Raw genomic sequence first — 15,657 nt, forward strand, 5'->3', positions numbered from 1 at the left:
AAACCTGCACTTTCACAAATAAGGATGGAAGATTCTCGGGAAAGCGGACTAAACCAAGCATGCTTATGTTTCTGATTGCAGGGCGATATGGGTTTACCTGGGTTGACGGGGCTCCCTGGACCATCTGGTAGGAAGGTAAGACCGTTTTATTCTTGCCGCTGGGCGCAGGCCCACAGGGAGCGTCTCACAAGGCAAACCGGTGTTCAGGCTGGTAGTCTTGACTGTAACAACACGCCATAGCTTGGAAGTCAGTGGAAGGCCATCAGAGGAAGCAATCCTTTTCCTTTGGTGAAGGAAAAGAGAGTCTGGAGGCAACAGCCGAGAGAGTTAGGAGCGGGGAAGGCCGATGGATGTTTTGGACTCTCGCGGTGGCCCTGCCAGTCCCATCCCTCTCTTCCGGCTATCTTGACAACAGATATTTCAACAGCTTCTGAACACCACCCACAGCAAGATCGCACTGATCTGTGTCCTATGAATGCTTCAGAAGGCTTAGAAGTTTTGCTCCTCTGTGGCCATTGCTAAAATCTACTTCCCCTTCACTAGGTTAATATTCCAAATTGCCCCTGCATGGCTTGTCCTGTCTTCTTTGCTTGCTTTTAAAGTAAGTGTGTGTGAGTGCGTGAGTGCATGGAGAGAGAGAGAGAGAGAGAGAGAGAGAGAGAGAGAGAGAGAGAGAGAGAGAGCTCCTGTGTCCACTTTTTCATGTATCATTTTCTGCTTTGTCCATGCTCTTGTGGTTTTTGATGCCGTGCCAGGACAAAAAGAGCACATCCAGTGAAGGTATAAGCACTTCCTGCAGCCCCGGGGGAGGTTCAAGACATTTTTGGCACCTACTGTAGGGCCAAGGATAGAATCATGTCCCTCGGCCAGCCCTTGGGACGGAGGCTGACTGGATTGGAAATTCAATTTCCTCCCTAGCAGTAATTACCAGGATAGCGACCTGATTTACATCTGAAGGGCAGGAAGATGGGTAAGAGGGATGGTGTAGCAGAACGGGTGTGTGTGTGTGGTACGACGGAGCTCCCTCCTCTCTCCCCTTGTTATCCGTCTCTTCTTCCTGTCTATATCACTGGAGGCAGCTGCCCCGCTCTGCCTGGAAGCAGGGCTGGCCTTTCGTGTTCTTTGTCCTTCCCACAAAACTGACCTTAGAAGACAAACCCTAGAATCTTATTTGGCTGCAAGGAAACCTGGACTCCCCCCCCACACACACACACACACCAAAATGGCTGTGGAATTTCTGGGGAGATGTTACAAAACAAATGCTTTTAATGGAAGCCTATTTTATTGGCCAACATTTTTGGAGTTTTTATAAAAAAAGGCTCTAGATTATCTTCTGGCATTTTCCCATTGAAAACACCTTGGGTTGTAGATGAGCGTCTCTGTTCACTTGCAATGGTTTTAGGAAAAGGGCCAATATCTTGGAAGCCAGCTTGAGTGAAAGAACAAGTAACATCACTTCTCAGAGGGCCAAAGAAGAAGCTAAAGACCCGTTGAGAAGTTTAGAGAAAACTCTGATAAGGCGAGGAAGTCAGGTTAGCCTCTTTCAGTATCGCACAGAGTCACCTCATGGTGAGCTTTGGGGGATTATAATCCATTTCCCCCCCAGACAGATTGTGAATTGGATTGCGATCCACAAAATATGTTTATTGACCCAAAACTTCATTTTCGTTGTTGTTGCCATTACAAGACAAGTTGTTTTGTGTGGAATACTCAGGGAGAACAGCGATGAAGCGAAAGCTTGGGAACAATGGTTATGAGGTAAAGGAAGAGCAGGGATAACTTTGTGAGGTGAAGAAGCAGCTGGATAAATTTAGGGAGAGCGGTGTGTGATAAAACAGTAATAGCAGGTGGATAGTATCCTGGGGGGAACGGTAAGTCAACGGGCGCTGGGGACAGTTGACAAGGGAGAGCTAGGGGGCCTGGAAGGCACCCACAAAATATGAAGTCAGTACTGGATAGCATATATGTTAGAAACATGAGCCATGAGCCTTGGGTGGGCTAATATCCATATCCTTGTTTGGATATGGATATTTCAATGTATTCAGGAAAATAATGGTTCCAAAGGGCCCCTGAAATGTGTTTGATGTTACGATCATGAAGTGGAAGGGAAAGTAAGCTCCTGCAGATGTTGTATGTCCCTCACCTTGGCTAGAGGTTGCCGTAGAGGCGGAAAACATCCTCCTGCCAAGAAAACAGCTGTGTGGTACGGAAAGAAGGTATGTGCGGTGCAGGTGTGTCATGAAACCTGGGCCACGCCTCTGATACAGCTCGATTAATAATCTCCTCACAAAGTCGACATTCTTCCCGGTGATGTAGAGATATTTTCCTCCCCAGACGCTTTTGATTTGTGCAGTTATTCTGAGTCAGAACCACTTAAAGTGGCTTAAAGAGTCACTTGAATTATTTTTCCCATCTTGAACTATATTACTATTTTTTTATTGTATTCTTTTTATTTTTATCTATTATTGTTAGCCGCCCAGAGTAGGCTTCGGTCTAGAAGGGCAGGGTATAAATAAAATAAAATAAAATAAATTAAAAACATAAAAGAACAAGAAGTGAACAAAGAAGCTGCCACATGCCTTTTTTCTGTGCCATAGTTCACACCAAAAGGTATGTCTGCCTCATAATTTCTCAGGGCATAGGTTCCACTGGTGGTTTGGCCGTTCCCATTTCAGCTCACCCACAATGTCCTTCTGCCCACAGGCAGGGGATATGGAGCAGCTGAACAAACAAATGGGAAGACTTATTTTCTTTCCCTTCCCCCTTTTTCTTTCTTTTTTTTTGGGGGGGGTGAAGGACAATTCTTGGTTTTGCTTTTCAGCAGTTCTTGGTAGGTTGGAAGTCTTCTACAGCTCTTAACAGGCCCCCAAATGTGGTGGTTTGCTATGTCTGTTTCTTCTCACTCAGATGAGCTCATGGATCAGCCTCTGAGCCATCCTGTGAACATCTTAAAGTAAAAAAAAATAAGTATCTTCTGATACAGATGAACCATTGCTGTTCTAGCACATGAGTAGGTTGTAAGGTATAGGGCATATGCGAGCCTTCTTGGATCCAGTGGACTCCTGATCTGTTGGATGGCAAGACCCATGCTCCCCAGCCAACATGGACTCAGCGCGTGCAGCATACAGTGTGGCTCTAGCCAGCTGGTGTAGAAGCAGCCCGTTGATTTTCTTATGGCGCTGGGACCATTTGATCAAGCCACTGCCACCAGGTAGCGCTGGGTTGGGTCGGTTTCCATAGAAAGTGCTGCAGCATCGTTGCATAAATGAAATAACAGACAGTGGAAGGTGATCTGGGCAGGAGAAATGCCAGCTGGTTCTAGGACGCCTTGAACCTCCTTTACTTTACTTTATTTAGATTTATACCCTGCCCCTCTAGACAAAGTCTACTTGGGGCAGCTTACAAAAAATGATAAAATTCAACAGAATAACATAGTTATTCTATTGTATTTTATCATTTGGATAGCTGAGTGGTTTTGGCTAGTTACCGTGGAGAGGAAGAACCACGAATATGTTCCTGAAGAACTGCCGACCCCTGAATGTTTCCCACCAAGCAAAGCATTTGGTGGACTCATGTCTGGTTGCTACTTTTTCTTTTCTTTTCGCCTCTGATCTCTCTGTGTTGTCAGGAAAGTAAAGTGCTTTTCTGGATCTTGACCAGGAGCTGGATGGGTTTCAGCTCCCCATTAGCTGAGGTTGTGTCAGGTTGTTGTCTTCTATACACATGTGTGTGTGTGCATATGTGAAAAGAACCCCTTGCCTTTCATCGTCATCTTGTCCCTTGTTCCCTTTTGCTCTGTGAAGTCAACAGACCTGTTGTTTACATGGTTGATAGGATGAATCAGGACAGCGGCTCAACTTTCTGGAAGCGCCACAAGATTTTGTCCTCCTGGTTGTGATTTAAAGGCCCTGGAAGCATCAGGAAAAGAGAGGAAACTTGCCTCCTGTCATTGCAGTTCTTTCTGAAGATGCTCACAGGTTGAGCAGCCCTTGGGGATACCCGTTGGCCGTGCCTAAAGCCCGCCCCACAGCATGACTTCCTGAACAGAGATCTCTCAGGCAGAGATCATTTTTGCTTTGATAGAGCAAGTAGATCATGGAATAGGCAGGTGCCTGTTAAACCACGAGGAGCTGGAAATGTTTGAAACTATCAAGGACGTGTTTACTGCATCATGTTAACTGATCTGTGCATGGCATTCCTTTCCATATTTTGCAAACGCTTTAGCAAAAGATAAAATTTACCTCTATGTTGATTCTTTTGAACAGGGACAGAAAGGTTTTCAAGGTCCATCAGGTCATCCTGGAGACCAGGTGAGTTTTACTTCCTATTGTTTTCTTTCTTTTTATTTTCTTTTAAGTGACTCAGAACTAATGAAGCGTTGTCACTGCCCAGCACACTCTATTTTGGCTTGAAAACAGGCGCCTCTAATTGCCCTCGATTTTAAAAACAACAACAGCAACAACATAGAGCCTGGCTTGCACGTATCTAGTGTGCAACGCTGATCTGATCTATTTGGCAGCTCAAGGCCAAGGACAGGTTCAGAAACTGATGGGACTCGCATAGAAACCTTTGCTTCCTCCCTGGTGATGGGGCAGCATCCACCACGACCACCCCTGAGGGCAGCAGGTTAGCAGACCTTGGGAAAGAGTCCCCGAGCATCATCCCGGCCAGCATATCCGGTGGAATTTGTGGGGACTGCAGTCCCATGGGACACAAGTGTGGTGTCGCGGGTAGAATGTCGAGCTAGCACTCCGGAGGCCTGGGTTTGATTCCCTGCTTGGACACGGAAACTCATAGTGTGCCTATGGAACCGGTAAAACGATTCCTCAAATGCATCACTTCCCTTGAAAGCCCTTTTTGGGGTTGCTATGGGGAGAATGAGGGCTAACAGGTTGAAATTGAATCCCGCTAAGATGGAGGTCCTGTCGTTGTTGGGATATCCTTGACTGATTAGGCGGCTGCTTACCTGAACTAGATGGGGTCTCTCCCCCCCTCCCCGAAGGATCAGATGCAAACTCTGGGTGTGCTTCTGGACCTGGCCCTCCCAATGGAAAATCGGATCCCCTCAAGCAGCCAAATTGGGGAGGCTCAGACATGAGCAGTGTGTTCCGGGGAAGTCCTTTCTTACTTCTTTATATTGACATTCAGTTGATGTCGGTGGCATTTTCACCCTTGGCAGCCTCCGTGATAATGTATGATACCGACAGCCTCGTCCAAACGGTATTGTCCACACGGAGGAGGAAGAGCTTGGTAAACATGGATGAGCCCCCTCCTGCCCCATCCCATCCCGTACCCTTTGGCAGAAGGACAGCACAAATCTGGAGGCGGAAGAAAGACCAAGGATCCTTCAGCTGAGGGGAGACTGAGCACACTCAGTGGCCATGGAGCGTGGAGGGGCTGGGATGTCTCAGAGCTGCTAGACTCCCACCTGAGTGGCAGGGATCACGAACAGAGGGTGGCAGCGCTCACCCTGCAGAGATGCTTTTGTTATCTCTGAAGGCTTGAATGAAAGCATGGGTGCTTTCTGTTGCTCTGCCTGCAGGCATCCGGGAGGTTGAAGTAAAAGTGCCTTATTGTATATAATCAGCATCGTCATCTTAAAACTGCAGAGCTGTGACCACTTTAGTGAAATCCAACTTCATTCTTCTCATTTTATGTCTCTCTCTCCCCCCCACACCCCCTCCGCCCCGCTCTGTTTTTGTTTCCTGACAGGGTGAATGGGGACCCGATGGAAACGCAGGGGCCAAAGGTTATCCTGGCAGGCAGGTGCAGTAAATCTTACCGTGCTGTGCGCAGCATAGGGATTGTGGGGGAAATTGCAGGCCTGGGAGAATAGCCGTTGCCTTGCGCTTATGAAGAATCCACATGCAATTGTCACAGAGTTGCACTGATTTCATTTCCTGCATGTAGAAACCTAGTGGGTTAGGAAAAGCGTTCCAGCCAAATTTCTCCCTCCTGTCCCTGGGTGTTCTTGGGACTGCAACTCTCAGAAATCCTGGCCAGCATGGCTACTGGTGAAGGCTTCTGGGAGTTGTAGTCTAAGAACATCTGGGGACCCAAGGTTGGGAATCAGTGGCACAGTGAGTGTAGTGGTGATCTAAGAGTGCAAGACCTCGTGTGTTGTTCAGGGTTGTTGACCTCTCCTATTAACAAATAACACGAAACCCAAATAAATAACCAAGGAATTGCACCAAGACAGCAGCTCCTCCGAGCAGGGCCTGACTCACTTTTTAATATCCGAGACATTGATCAAACAAAGGCATGGCATTTCAACGCACTCAGAGGGCTGCATTGTCTTGCCAGTTTCCGTTTTGTTAGACAAGACATTCTGTCAAACTCCAGTGTTTGCAGACTTTTCCACCAATGTAAGATGTTGACCAGAGAGGTAAAAATGAGCTCTGTTTCTCTCAAAACATCTTGGGTCTCTCACAGCACAGCTGTCTATATACTAAACTCGGGTATGTTTACTTTCCTGACTTGGTTTTTTACTACTTGTTACTTCTCTCAGCTGGCGTTGGAAAAGGTGCCGGTGTTGGCTTCTTTTCGGTTCATGCATTGGAAGCAGACTTATTCACTTTGGCCTGGAAGGAGGAGGAGAGAAAAAAAATCCCCCCCCCCAAAAACAAACAGTTTCTGGCAACTGAAAAAGAGCCAGAAGAAATGCCACCTGAAGTTACAATTTACTTTTTTTCCTAAAACTTCCTTAATGGATGGGAGGAATCAGCTGCCTCATTTCCTTTCTGAAGCAGACAAATTCAATCGGGCATCTGTTGGAGAGGAAATAACCACAGAGGTCTGCTGTGTGTTGTTGTTTTTTTAATGAGGAAGGATAATTTCTAAGGTTCAGCTGTATGGCCCTTGATCCTCCTTCATCTTCCCAGTTGTCTCGCACTACCTCCTCCCTGACCCCCCCCCAGCCCCATCTGCAAGTTGGATAAAAAAAAGAGTCTGAAATGACCCTAAACTCCTAGTCCCTGTGGATTCCATGAGAGTTGACTTCCTGAAGCATCTAGACTTGGTGGTAGTCCTTATATATCTTCAGCAGAGGCAGGAGTGGTGTAGAAAGGCGCTCCTCTTGCGCTGAGAGAAAATATTTACTGTCCTGCTCCACATTCCAGATCCAAGGCTGTGTTTCTTCAAGGACACGCTGTGGTTCCCTTACATCTTGCATTTTCTAGGCAGAGTTTCAGGGATCACCAATAACCACAGTCTGAACCCTCCAAGGTCCTAAGAACTAGGGTGGCTTCTCACAACGCTTTTACTTATTCGGTGCATGGACATCGACTTCAGCTTTCAAACACCTCCCTCCTCCCAGCTGGGTGAGTGGAGACAGTGTGGTCCTATTAGAGACAACTTCACACCCATGGATGTTGTTGGTCTCCTTGAGAGCCGATGGCCTTTGTGACACCCTAGCCAAGAAGTTCAGATTGTGTGTATGAGAAAAGCAGGAGAAAAAAGAGAGAGAGGGAGAGAGGGTTACCTCTGGGCAAATGCTGAAGTGCTTACACTGGCTGTGAAATAGATCCCGAAATCCATATGTGGGGGAAAAAAATTGAAAGGAAGTCTGCAAGCTTTTAAAACTCACAGGTCTCTCTTAAGGCAAGATATTGCAAAAGTAAGTGAGCTAGCTGAGGATAGCAGACCTCGGCATCCGACCTGCTTCATTTAGAATGCAGTGAATGGCTCAGATCCCGTTTGAAGTCCAACTTTCTGCCCTATTCAAATTCGCTGGAACAATTAGGTGACCTATCTATTTGGAATCCTTCTTCTTGTTGTTGTTTTTATTATTAGTGTTCTTTCTCCTCTTCCTAATTTCCTCCCCAGCTATCTCTTGGCCGCCTTCCCAAAGCAAGGGAAGAGCCGCCACTTTGGCCAAGCCTCGCAGGAGTGAACAATTTGTAACATCTCCACATTTATCTGTCTCTCGTTTTGTTTTTCTGTCTCTCTCTCTCTCTCCCCCCCTCCCCGCCTTGTATTTCAGGGTTTACCTGGACCTATAGGGGAACCTGGTCCAAAAGGCAGCCGGGTAAGTGAGAAGCCAATTCCTTTCCCTTTTGCCAGTTTATGCTATTGTCAGCTTGATAACCTTTCGGCTGCTGGGTATTTTTTTCTCTGTCTTCCCCAGCTCCCTTCTTCCTCTCCCTGAGCTGCTTTTTGCTGGTGGGGTTGAAGGCACATCTATTTTGCCTTCAGGGGACTGTTTCAGCAGCCTTTCATGCCTGGGAGGGAAGAGTAGGCCAGGGAGGGACATGTGTGTGTGAAATATGGAAAAGGGAATCAGGCAGGAATAAGAAAGTGTCAATCTCTCTTTGGTCACTGTCACCGCTGGCTCTGCTTCTCCCACATCGGCTCTTCTGCACACAAAAAAATGGCCTTTCTGTCTACCGTGCTGTGGCCTCCCAAGATCACCCTGTGGTGGATGATTGGGGCATGTGGGTGTGCGTTTCATCTGACTCCGAGGTCTGAGATTCTGGGTCTCGTGGAAGCAGAAAAAAAAACATCTTGGAAAGGACTTGAGCAGGGAGTGGTAAATTCTCAAGCTACTTCTGTATTGATTTATTCAGCTTCCCTTAAAAATCCTGCCAGGTCTTGAAACGGCTAGGGGGCAGCCCACGTTGCTCCTCCTCTGTTTCTTATTGGCGGGACCATGAGTGGGTTTCGGCAAAAAGACCAAAAGCCAAAGGCCAGCGAAAGGCGCCGGAGGGGAGGCTTTGACCCCGGTGGTCTCCCTAGCCATAGAGCCCAAAATTCTTACACCGTTCACCGTGGTTCGGTGAGGCAGACCAAAGGTGGCTCTTTGGTCTTGCCTGCTGACCCAGTGTCAGGAACAGCTGGAGCTGATCTGCCTGTCCCGGACTCCCTGTTGCCGGCAGCCATCGCAACGGAAGTGGTCGGAGGCCGCTTGCCAGTTCCGTGCAGCGCCGTCTGGGGCTCGGCAGAAAGGCTTCGCCTCCCTCCCTTGTCCGGCGGTGCGGCTTTCGTTTCCCCCAGTGCTGCTCTGAAACTGTTCTTCAGCACAGACGGACTTCCTTCCTGATATTAGCATTTATTTATTTTATTTCCTTGCATTAATTTGTTCGATGCTTTAGGGTTCCTCCTATGGCAAGAGGCAGGGATGGCCCCGGGTTTAGCCCTGGCTCATGAAGGGAGCAGAAAAAGGTCTGTGAAATGCCGAGGTCGCCGAAGGGATGGAAACACTTCCAATTCATTGGTCAGGATTAAGCACCTTCCAGACACTAGTCGCCAGAAGGAAAAATGGCACAGGAGTAGCACCATCCCCACACCTCATTTTTGGCATTCCCAAAATCATCAGGTTGGCCCCTAATAGGGACAGGAGGAGGTGTCGCTGGACTAGAATTAGGAGAAGTTACTTTTTCCAAGCTGGAATGGCCATGAATAGGCTTTGCAGGCGCAGAGACTCAGGTTAAATTCTGCGAGTTCTGCTGATGACAACCTGGAGTTCTGTTAAGCAATGGGTTTGGGGGGAGGACTGATGTTATTTCTGACTTCTCTCTTTCGCACAACAAGCCAGCATCCTGAAATCCTTTGCCAAGGTGAACCTCTGTGCTTTTTGCAGCCTTCCTTAGGGTTTCCTTGACTAGCCAAGAGCTGAGATTTCTGGAGAAACCCCTCCCAACCTTTTTTGGACAGAAGTGGCGCTTCAGTTAACCGCCTCCTACTCTCCAACGGCAATTATAAATCATTGTGACGCTCTGAGCCAATAAATTTGCCTCTCTTCTCTCTCTCTCTCTCTCTCTCTTTCTGTATCATGCGCTCCTTTTCCTTGTGAGCCGTAAATGCTACCAGCTGGCTTCCATCTCTAGGAAAATTACAAGGGATAAACAAAAATTGACCCTGTCGGCAGTTTTCATTCTTGTACGAGCTAAGAAGAGGGTGGAGGAAAAAGGGGGGTTGATCAGCTGTTTAATATCCTGAAAAATGACGGGGGGCCCATGCTGTAACTCGGTCTGTGCTTTGAAAGACTAAGGAGGAGGAAGAGAAGGCGGAAGGGAGGACAGACTGATAGTGGTTCCAGCACTTTGTTTCCAGGGTAAGGGGTTGTGTAAAAGGGGTTCACCTGGCTACTTTTCACCCTAATCCCAGAGAGGAGAGGCCAGGCTTGTGTCAGCCAACGGTAATGGAAAAAATCAGTCCCTATGAGTTGAGACTACAGTGTAAATCTTGCAGTCTTGATTTTGCTCATCGTTATGAATCCCACACCTTGGTCTTCCCCCATCTTTGCTTCATGTTGGGTTGCAAGAGATTAGCTCAGATGGTCTCAGCTAGAGTAGAACCATTGAACCCATGGGCCACTCCTTTTGGATGTATTGGACCACAGCTTCCATCCCCTCGAGCTAGCGTGGTTGTAGATCAAAGGCCCCCCGGAGGGTCTGAACTCACGCCCCACCCCACCCCACGGCTCGTCTTCCCTGGCGCTTTTAGGTCCTTAAGAGGTCCCTCTTCTTCCCTGGCGAGGTTGTGGTGCCGATGCTCGTGAGTGGTGACGTTGTCAGTGTTTTTTTCTAACCTGGACCCCAGTTCCCTTCCTCTCCCAGGTCAGGCGCCTTCCTTCCTTCCTTCCTTGCCGGAGTCCTCACCATCCCTGGCGTGGGGGTATGTGCCCTTGGACTACATCGTGGAAGCCAGCACCATGCAGTCCATGGGCATATACACTTGCCTCAAGGCTTATTTCGTCACGGCCACCGCCCTGCCTGGACCCAGCGCTTAGAGGAGACGGAGCGCGCGCGTGTGATTCCCGGAGGAGGGATATGAGAGGCCCCGTCCCATCATTTCAGAGAAGACAAACGGCTTTTTGTTTCTTTTTTTCCCCCCACAGGGGTACATTGGCCCACCCGGATTGTTTGGGCTGCCAGGTGCTGACGGAGAACGAGTAAGTGCTCAGACGCTTCTCCTTTGCTCCCCTTCCTGCTGCATCGAGTCTCGGTCCGCTTCTGCTTTGCTTAGGTGACCACTTCAGGTATCACCTCGAAAGAGGGCCAGAGAGGTTATTGATTTGTATAGAATTGCATGCACTGCAGATGCAAAACTTGTCTCTGTTCAGCTTCAGTGAGACAGATCCTTCTCTCTCTCTCTCTCTCTCTCTCTCTCTCTGTGTGTGTGTGTGTGTGTATGGGAGGAATTTGCTTTGGAGCTGCTGATTTAATGCTTGTGTAACTGCCTAAGAAACATAAACAGGAGGTTCTCCTGTGAGCGCCTTTGACTTCAGCCTTCTTTCAGTTCCAGACCAGTAGCTTAATTATTCCTCCTGCTAAGCTTTGCCTTCACTTCCTGGCCTTGGTTGGGGACACAACTTGTGTGTGTGTGTGTGTGTGTGTGTGTATGTGTTCTTGATTGTAGGCAGGACAGCTTAGTCTTAGAGGGCTGAACCAAACTTTCCCCTGCTGACAGTGAGCAGTTGATGTTTTCTTCTGTGATGTCCAGGTCGTTGTTTTAGATCTCCTTGTGGTTAAAAAAAACAACCCTTCACCTTTTGTTTTTTTGATTTGAACTCTCCCCTGCTCTTCCAACCTCCGTCAGACTTTAATGATCTCTCCCATCCCTTTCCTCCCACCCCTCTGTTTTGTTTTCAGGGTATCCCTGGAGTTCCTGGGAAGAGGGGCAAGATGGGTAGGCCGGTAAAGTTTTTCATCGTCTTGGTATTTTCTTTAAAAAACGGGAGCAGGGAATTCAGGGTGGGGAGGAAGACTGGACAACCTTAACTGCAAGGATCTTTTTTCATTTGTGTATGCATGGAGTCCGGCAGAGGGAAAATGGGGAGGAATGAAAAGTTGATTCTTTTATAAAGGACTTGTCCCCTTATTCTCCCAGCTGTTCCCATTTCACCATAGCAGTTTCAACTTATTTGTCACTCTTGCTGGTAAAATGATGCCCCTGATACTTCCTTGTTTCACATCAATTTACGTCAGTTTTAAGCTGATTCCTGACCTTTTAGGGCAGCCTTCCCCGACCTAACAATAACAATAATCATACTCTGGCCCCTTCCAGGTTTTTCCAAGTAAAGAGTACTCAGAGGTGGTTTCCCCTTCCGTTCTTCTTGGGGGTAGCCCTAGGACTGTGCAAGCTGGCCAAGGCCACCCGGACCGCCTTTACTTGCAAAGAGGCCCCCTGGGGGAATCGAACCCTCAGCCTCTGCAGCCAGAGGACTCTCCAGCCAGCTAGTTCCCTTCCAGATGTCTTCACCACCCATACCCACCCCGAACACACACCATGACAACTGATTCCGAAACTAGTCCAGGCAAGAAACGGTTAGTCCTTGAGTCAGAAACCACCAGGGAATCTCCAGGTAGGGTCAGGATAGGAAAGAAGCCACACAAGACATCAAAGCTGTTCATGCTTAGATCACAAAAGGAATCAGCTTTGTATCTAGCTTTGTCCGTGGTCTCTCTTGAAATAAATGTCTTAGGTCTGGAGAAGTAGCTCCTCAGATTCTCCCTAGTCAGCTTAATTCTGGCATTTTTTTTACAAAAATAACTTTCCAGGCTCTGCTTGAGTGCAATTGCCTACATGTGCTGAATAGTCTGTGTAATAATAATAATAATTTAAAAAGACAGTTTCGGGGAAAGCAGGAGGAAAATGGCTGCTCTGCCAGAGTGAGTGACCAGTGGTTACGTCAGAGGCATCTCAAGCACAAAACTACAATCTCTCTCTCTTTTTTTAAAATTCCATGGCAGCAAATCTCTGACTCTGAAATAAGCGAATCAAGGCAACGGTTGTTAGGTTTGGGGGTCTGGCCAGGGTTTTTGACATGATTTCACATACATTGTGCCTGCGTGCGATGTTTTCCAGCTGTTGTTTTGGCTTTTGCAATTTCCCATTCAAAGAAGTCTCAGCTTTGTTTCCCCCCCCCCGCCCCAAACTTTATAATAGGATTCTTTGAATTTCTTTTCTTTTTCAACACATGGTCTCCGCCATATCACTATCGCCACTGGGGAATGGTAAATATATCTGAATCGAGTCAGGATTTTAATTCTTCTACCACTTCTTTTTAAATGAATTTATTAAATCATCAGCGGTTCAGATGGGAAATTAGAGTGTGCAGTGAACCCATAACAAATACTTTAAATTGATCTCAGACGAGCTTAATGCAAAATGCAGGCAGACGTACGGCGGGGATCCTGTTCTAGAAACACAGCCATGCAGTTTAAATTATGGGCACCAATGTCTGCAGGGTGAGGGCAAAGGGCATTTTCCTCCTCCCACCATGAGTCCTACATCTGTTTATTACTTTGATGTACACAGATGCTCTGTGCTGTAGTAGCATGCACTGTGCACCAGAATTATGTGAGCATGCCAATGGGCAGCTTTGCACCAACATCACAAAAAATAAAATAAAATACCAAGCTAGTTCTCCTAGGAGAAAACAGTGGCCTAATAAGGACCATCATTTCCCCTCCTGAAGCCCAATATCAACGTGTCCCACTCTCTGTTGGAATTTCAAGAGCTCCTATTGTCTACCCCAACAAGATGAATGATAGTAATCATGTGCCCTCAAGTCAGTTCTGACTTATGGCAACCCCTTTCCAGGGTTCTTAGTGCTCCCCAGCCTTGGGTCTCCAGATGTCCTTGGACTTCAACTCCCAGAAATCCTGGCCAGCAGAGGTGACGGTGAAGTCTTCTGGGAGTTGTAGTTCAAGAACATCTGGAGGCCCAAGGTTGGGGACCACTGCGGTCTAGGTAGAGAAGACTCAGAAGTGGTTCCCCCTTCCTTTCTTCTGGGGTTGCCCTGGGATGGTGTGCAGCTGGCCCAAGGCCACCCGGGCTAGCTCTTCCCCCTGAAGGCACAATGGGGCATTCAAACTCCTAACTTCCGGCTCTGCAGGCAGAGACCTAACTTATGGACCTTTACCAAGAAGGGAGTGGGGGAAGAGAGAGAAAAGGTTTTTTTTTCAATGTTAAAAAAGAAAGTCAGCTCAGAACTATATCATCAGGAGGACTCCTTTGTCAAGTGAGGGATAGCCTTACTATGATGCTACCTGAGGCTTGTTTCTCCAGTGACAGATAGTGAGGGACAACAGCGAAGTGTGAGAGAGGACACCGCTGTGGGCCGCATGTTTTGCCATGCCCACCCCTAAGGTTGTTTGCTGCTTCAGTGAGGGATGCTGTGCCAACCTTCGATTCAACTTGTCTCGATGTTCCTGCACAGCGTGTGTCGTCCTGAACTGGAGTGTCTCCTCATTTACCTGCAACGTGCAGTTTTCCCCCCTATAGCTCCAGAGGAAGTAGCCGAGGCAGGTTATAAGAAAGGGAAACTATCCTGACAGGAAGAATAGCTCAGCCATAGAATGGATTCCCTGGGAAGCTGCTGGCCTCTCCTCCACGGGAGAGTTTGAAAAAGGGGTTGGAAGGCCAACCGGCCCAGAAGTTCTTTAGCTGCAGATTTCCTTGCTCAACAGCGTTTTGGACTTGATGAACCTTTGGGATCCATTCTAGCTCTGTGGCTCTGGGGTTGGCCCCTTTTCTCTCTCCTCCTGCGCCAGGACACCTGGGCTCCACCTCCGTTGCATTTACAGTAAGATCGGTCAGTGCACACACCTTGCCAAGGGTGATTTCTTCCATGTCAGTTTAATCAGCATTTCTTCTTCGGGAAAGGCTCTGGAGCCTCTCTCCTCCCCTTGCCCTCTTCCTCTACAAATGGGACAAGGTCTACATAGGCAAAGGGAAGGGACCACCGCCAGCTGTGCTTATGTTCCTTTCTCTGGATTGCTCTAAAGCAATCAACAGACGGTGCAGTTGGGAACCTTTTGTTGGCTGTGTTGTGTGGGCCTCTTGGACTGATGTAAGAATGTAAAAAAGATTAAAATAGATTTGCTGGACATGAGTCAGACTTGAAATCATTCCAGGGGAGCTCGGCTCAGCAGGGACGTGAGAGGAACATGATGACTCGGTCTTGGAAACGAGTTTTAGACAAGGCTTCCCCCCCCCGCCCCCACTCTCTCTTACTCCACTTTGCTTCTTTCCCAAACCCTCAGAAAGTTAAAAAACCGTGTGGGCAAGTAGTGGTTTTTTGGGTTGGCCTGTTTCTTTAGCCCCTGTCGGTGAGCAATGGGGAAATCTTCAGTCATCGTTAATAATTTTCCTTGGATTGAGAGTGGAGCTGTGGATTATTATGTTGCGTTTCTAAAAAATCTCCTCCACACCATCAATAGGAATGAAAAACGACAGAAAACAAGCAAGCCATTAAGGAAAATTCCCCCCACAAAGCAATGGGCTGGAAAGCGGGTGGACTGACAGGGCAGCCCACATAGTCAGGATTTAGTCCTTCCATGTCCCACAAAGTCTGGATGGATTAAATTATTTTCTTTCAAACCACTCTTTATGCTGTAGCTAGAGATGGGTGAGAGAATTTAATTTCAGTTTTTTTGCTTCCTAAGAAATTGAGATTAATTAATTCATTTATTAAATGTAGGAGGAATGGAACTTGATATATATGTCCAATTTAGTCCCAGAGTTTAGAGTGCTTGACTTGTGAAAGGATGTGTAGTCAACCATGCTAGTTCTTAATTAGGGTGGGCATCTCCCCCTCAAAAAAGGCTTCTTATCTTTAACACAAACATCTGCAGATTAGACTCACCTTCTTTTGTTATCGGTGATTGGGGGGATAGGTACAGCATTTATTGCTTAATCATGAAGGCCTGG

At 47.5% G+C, this 15,657-nt stretch overlaps 1 protein-coding gene across 3 annotated transcripts in view; it reads left to right on the plus strand.

Annotated features, from left to right (window-relative positions):
- COL27A1 (collagen type XXVII alpha 1 chain) overlaps positions 1-15,657 on the plus strand; it is a 134,160-nt gene that overhangs the window by 35,416 nt on the left and 83,087 nt on the right. For all 3 annotated transcript variants that reach the window (XM_078382699.1, XM_078382698.1, XM_072985015.2), the window contains exons 8-13: positions 82-135; positions 4,266-4,310; positions 5,713-5,766; positions 7,982-8,026; positions 10,838-10,891; positions 11,592-11,636. In XM_078382699.1, the coding sequence (XP_078238825.1) occupies positions 82-135; positions 4,266-4,310; positions 5,713-5,766; positions 7,982-8,026; positions 10,838-10,891; positions 11,592-11,636 (297 nt within the window). The remainder of the gene's footprint in view (positions 1-81; positions 136-4,265; positions 4,311-5,712; positions 5,767-7,981; positions 8,027-10,837; positions 10,892-11,591; positions 11,637-15,657) is intronic.

The sequence above is a fragment of the Pogona vitticeps genome, chromosome ZW-PAR (assembly GCF_051106095.1).
Source record: "Pogona vitticeps strain Pit_001003342236 chromosome ZW-PAR, PviZW2.1, whole genome shotgun sequence".
Taxonomy (NCBI): domain Eukaryota; kingdom Metazoa; phylum Chordata; class Lepidosauria; order Squamata; family Agamidae; genus Pogona; species Pogona vitticeps.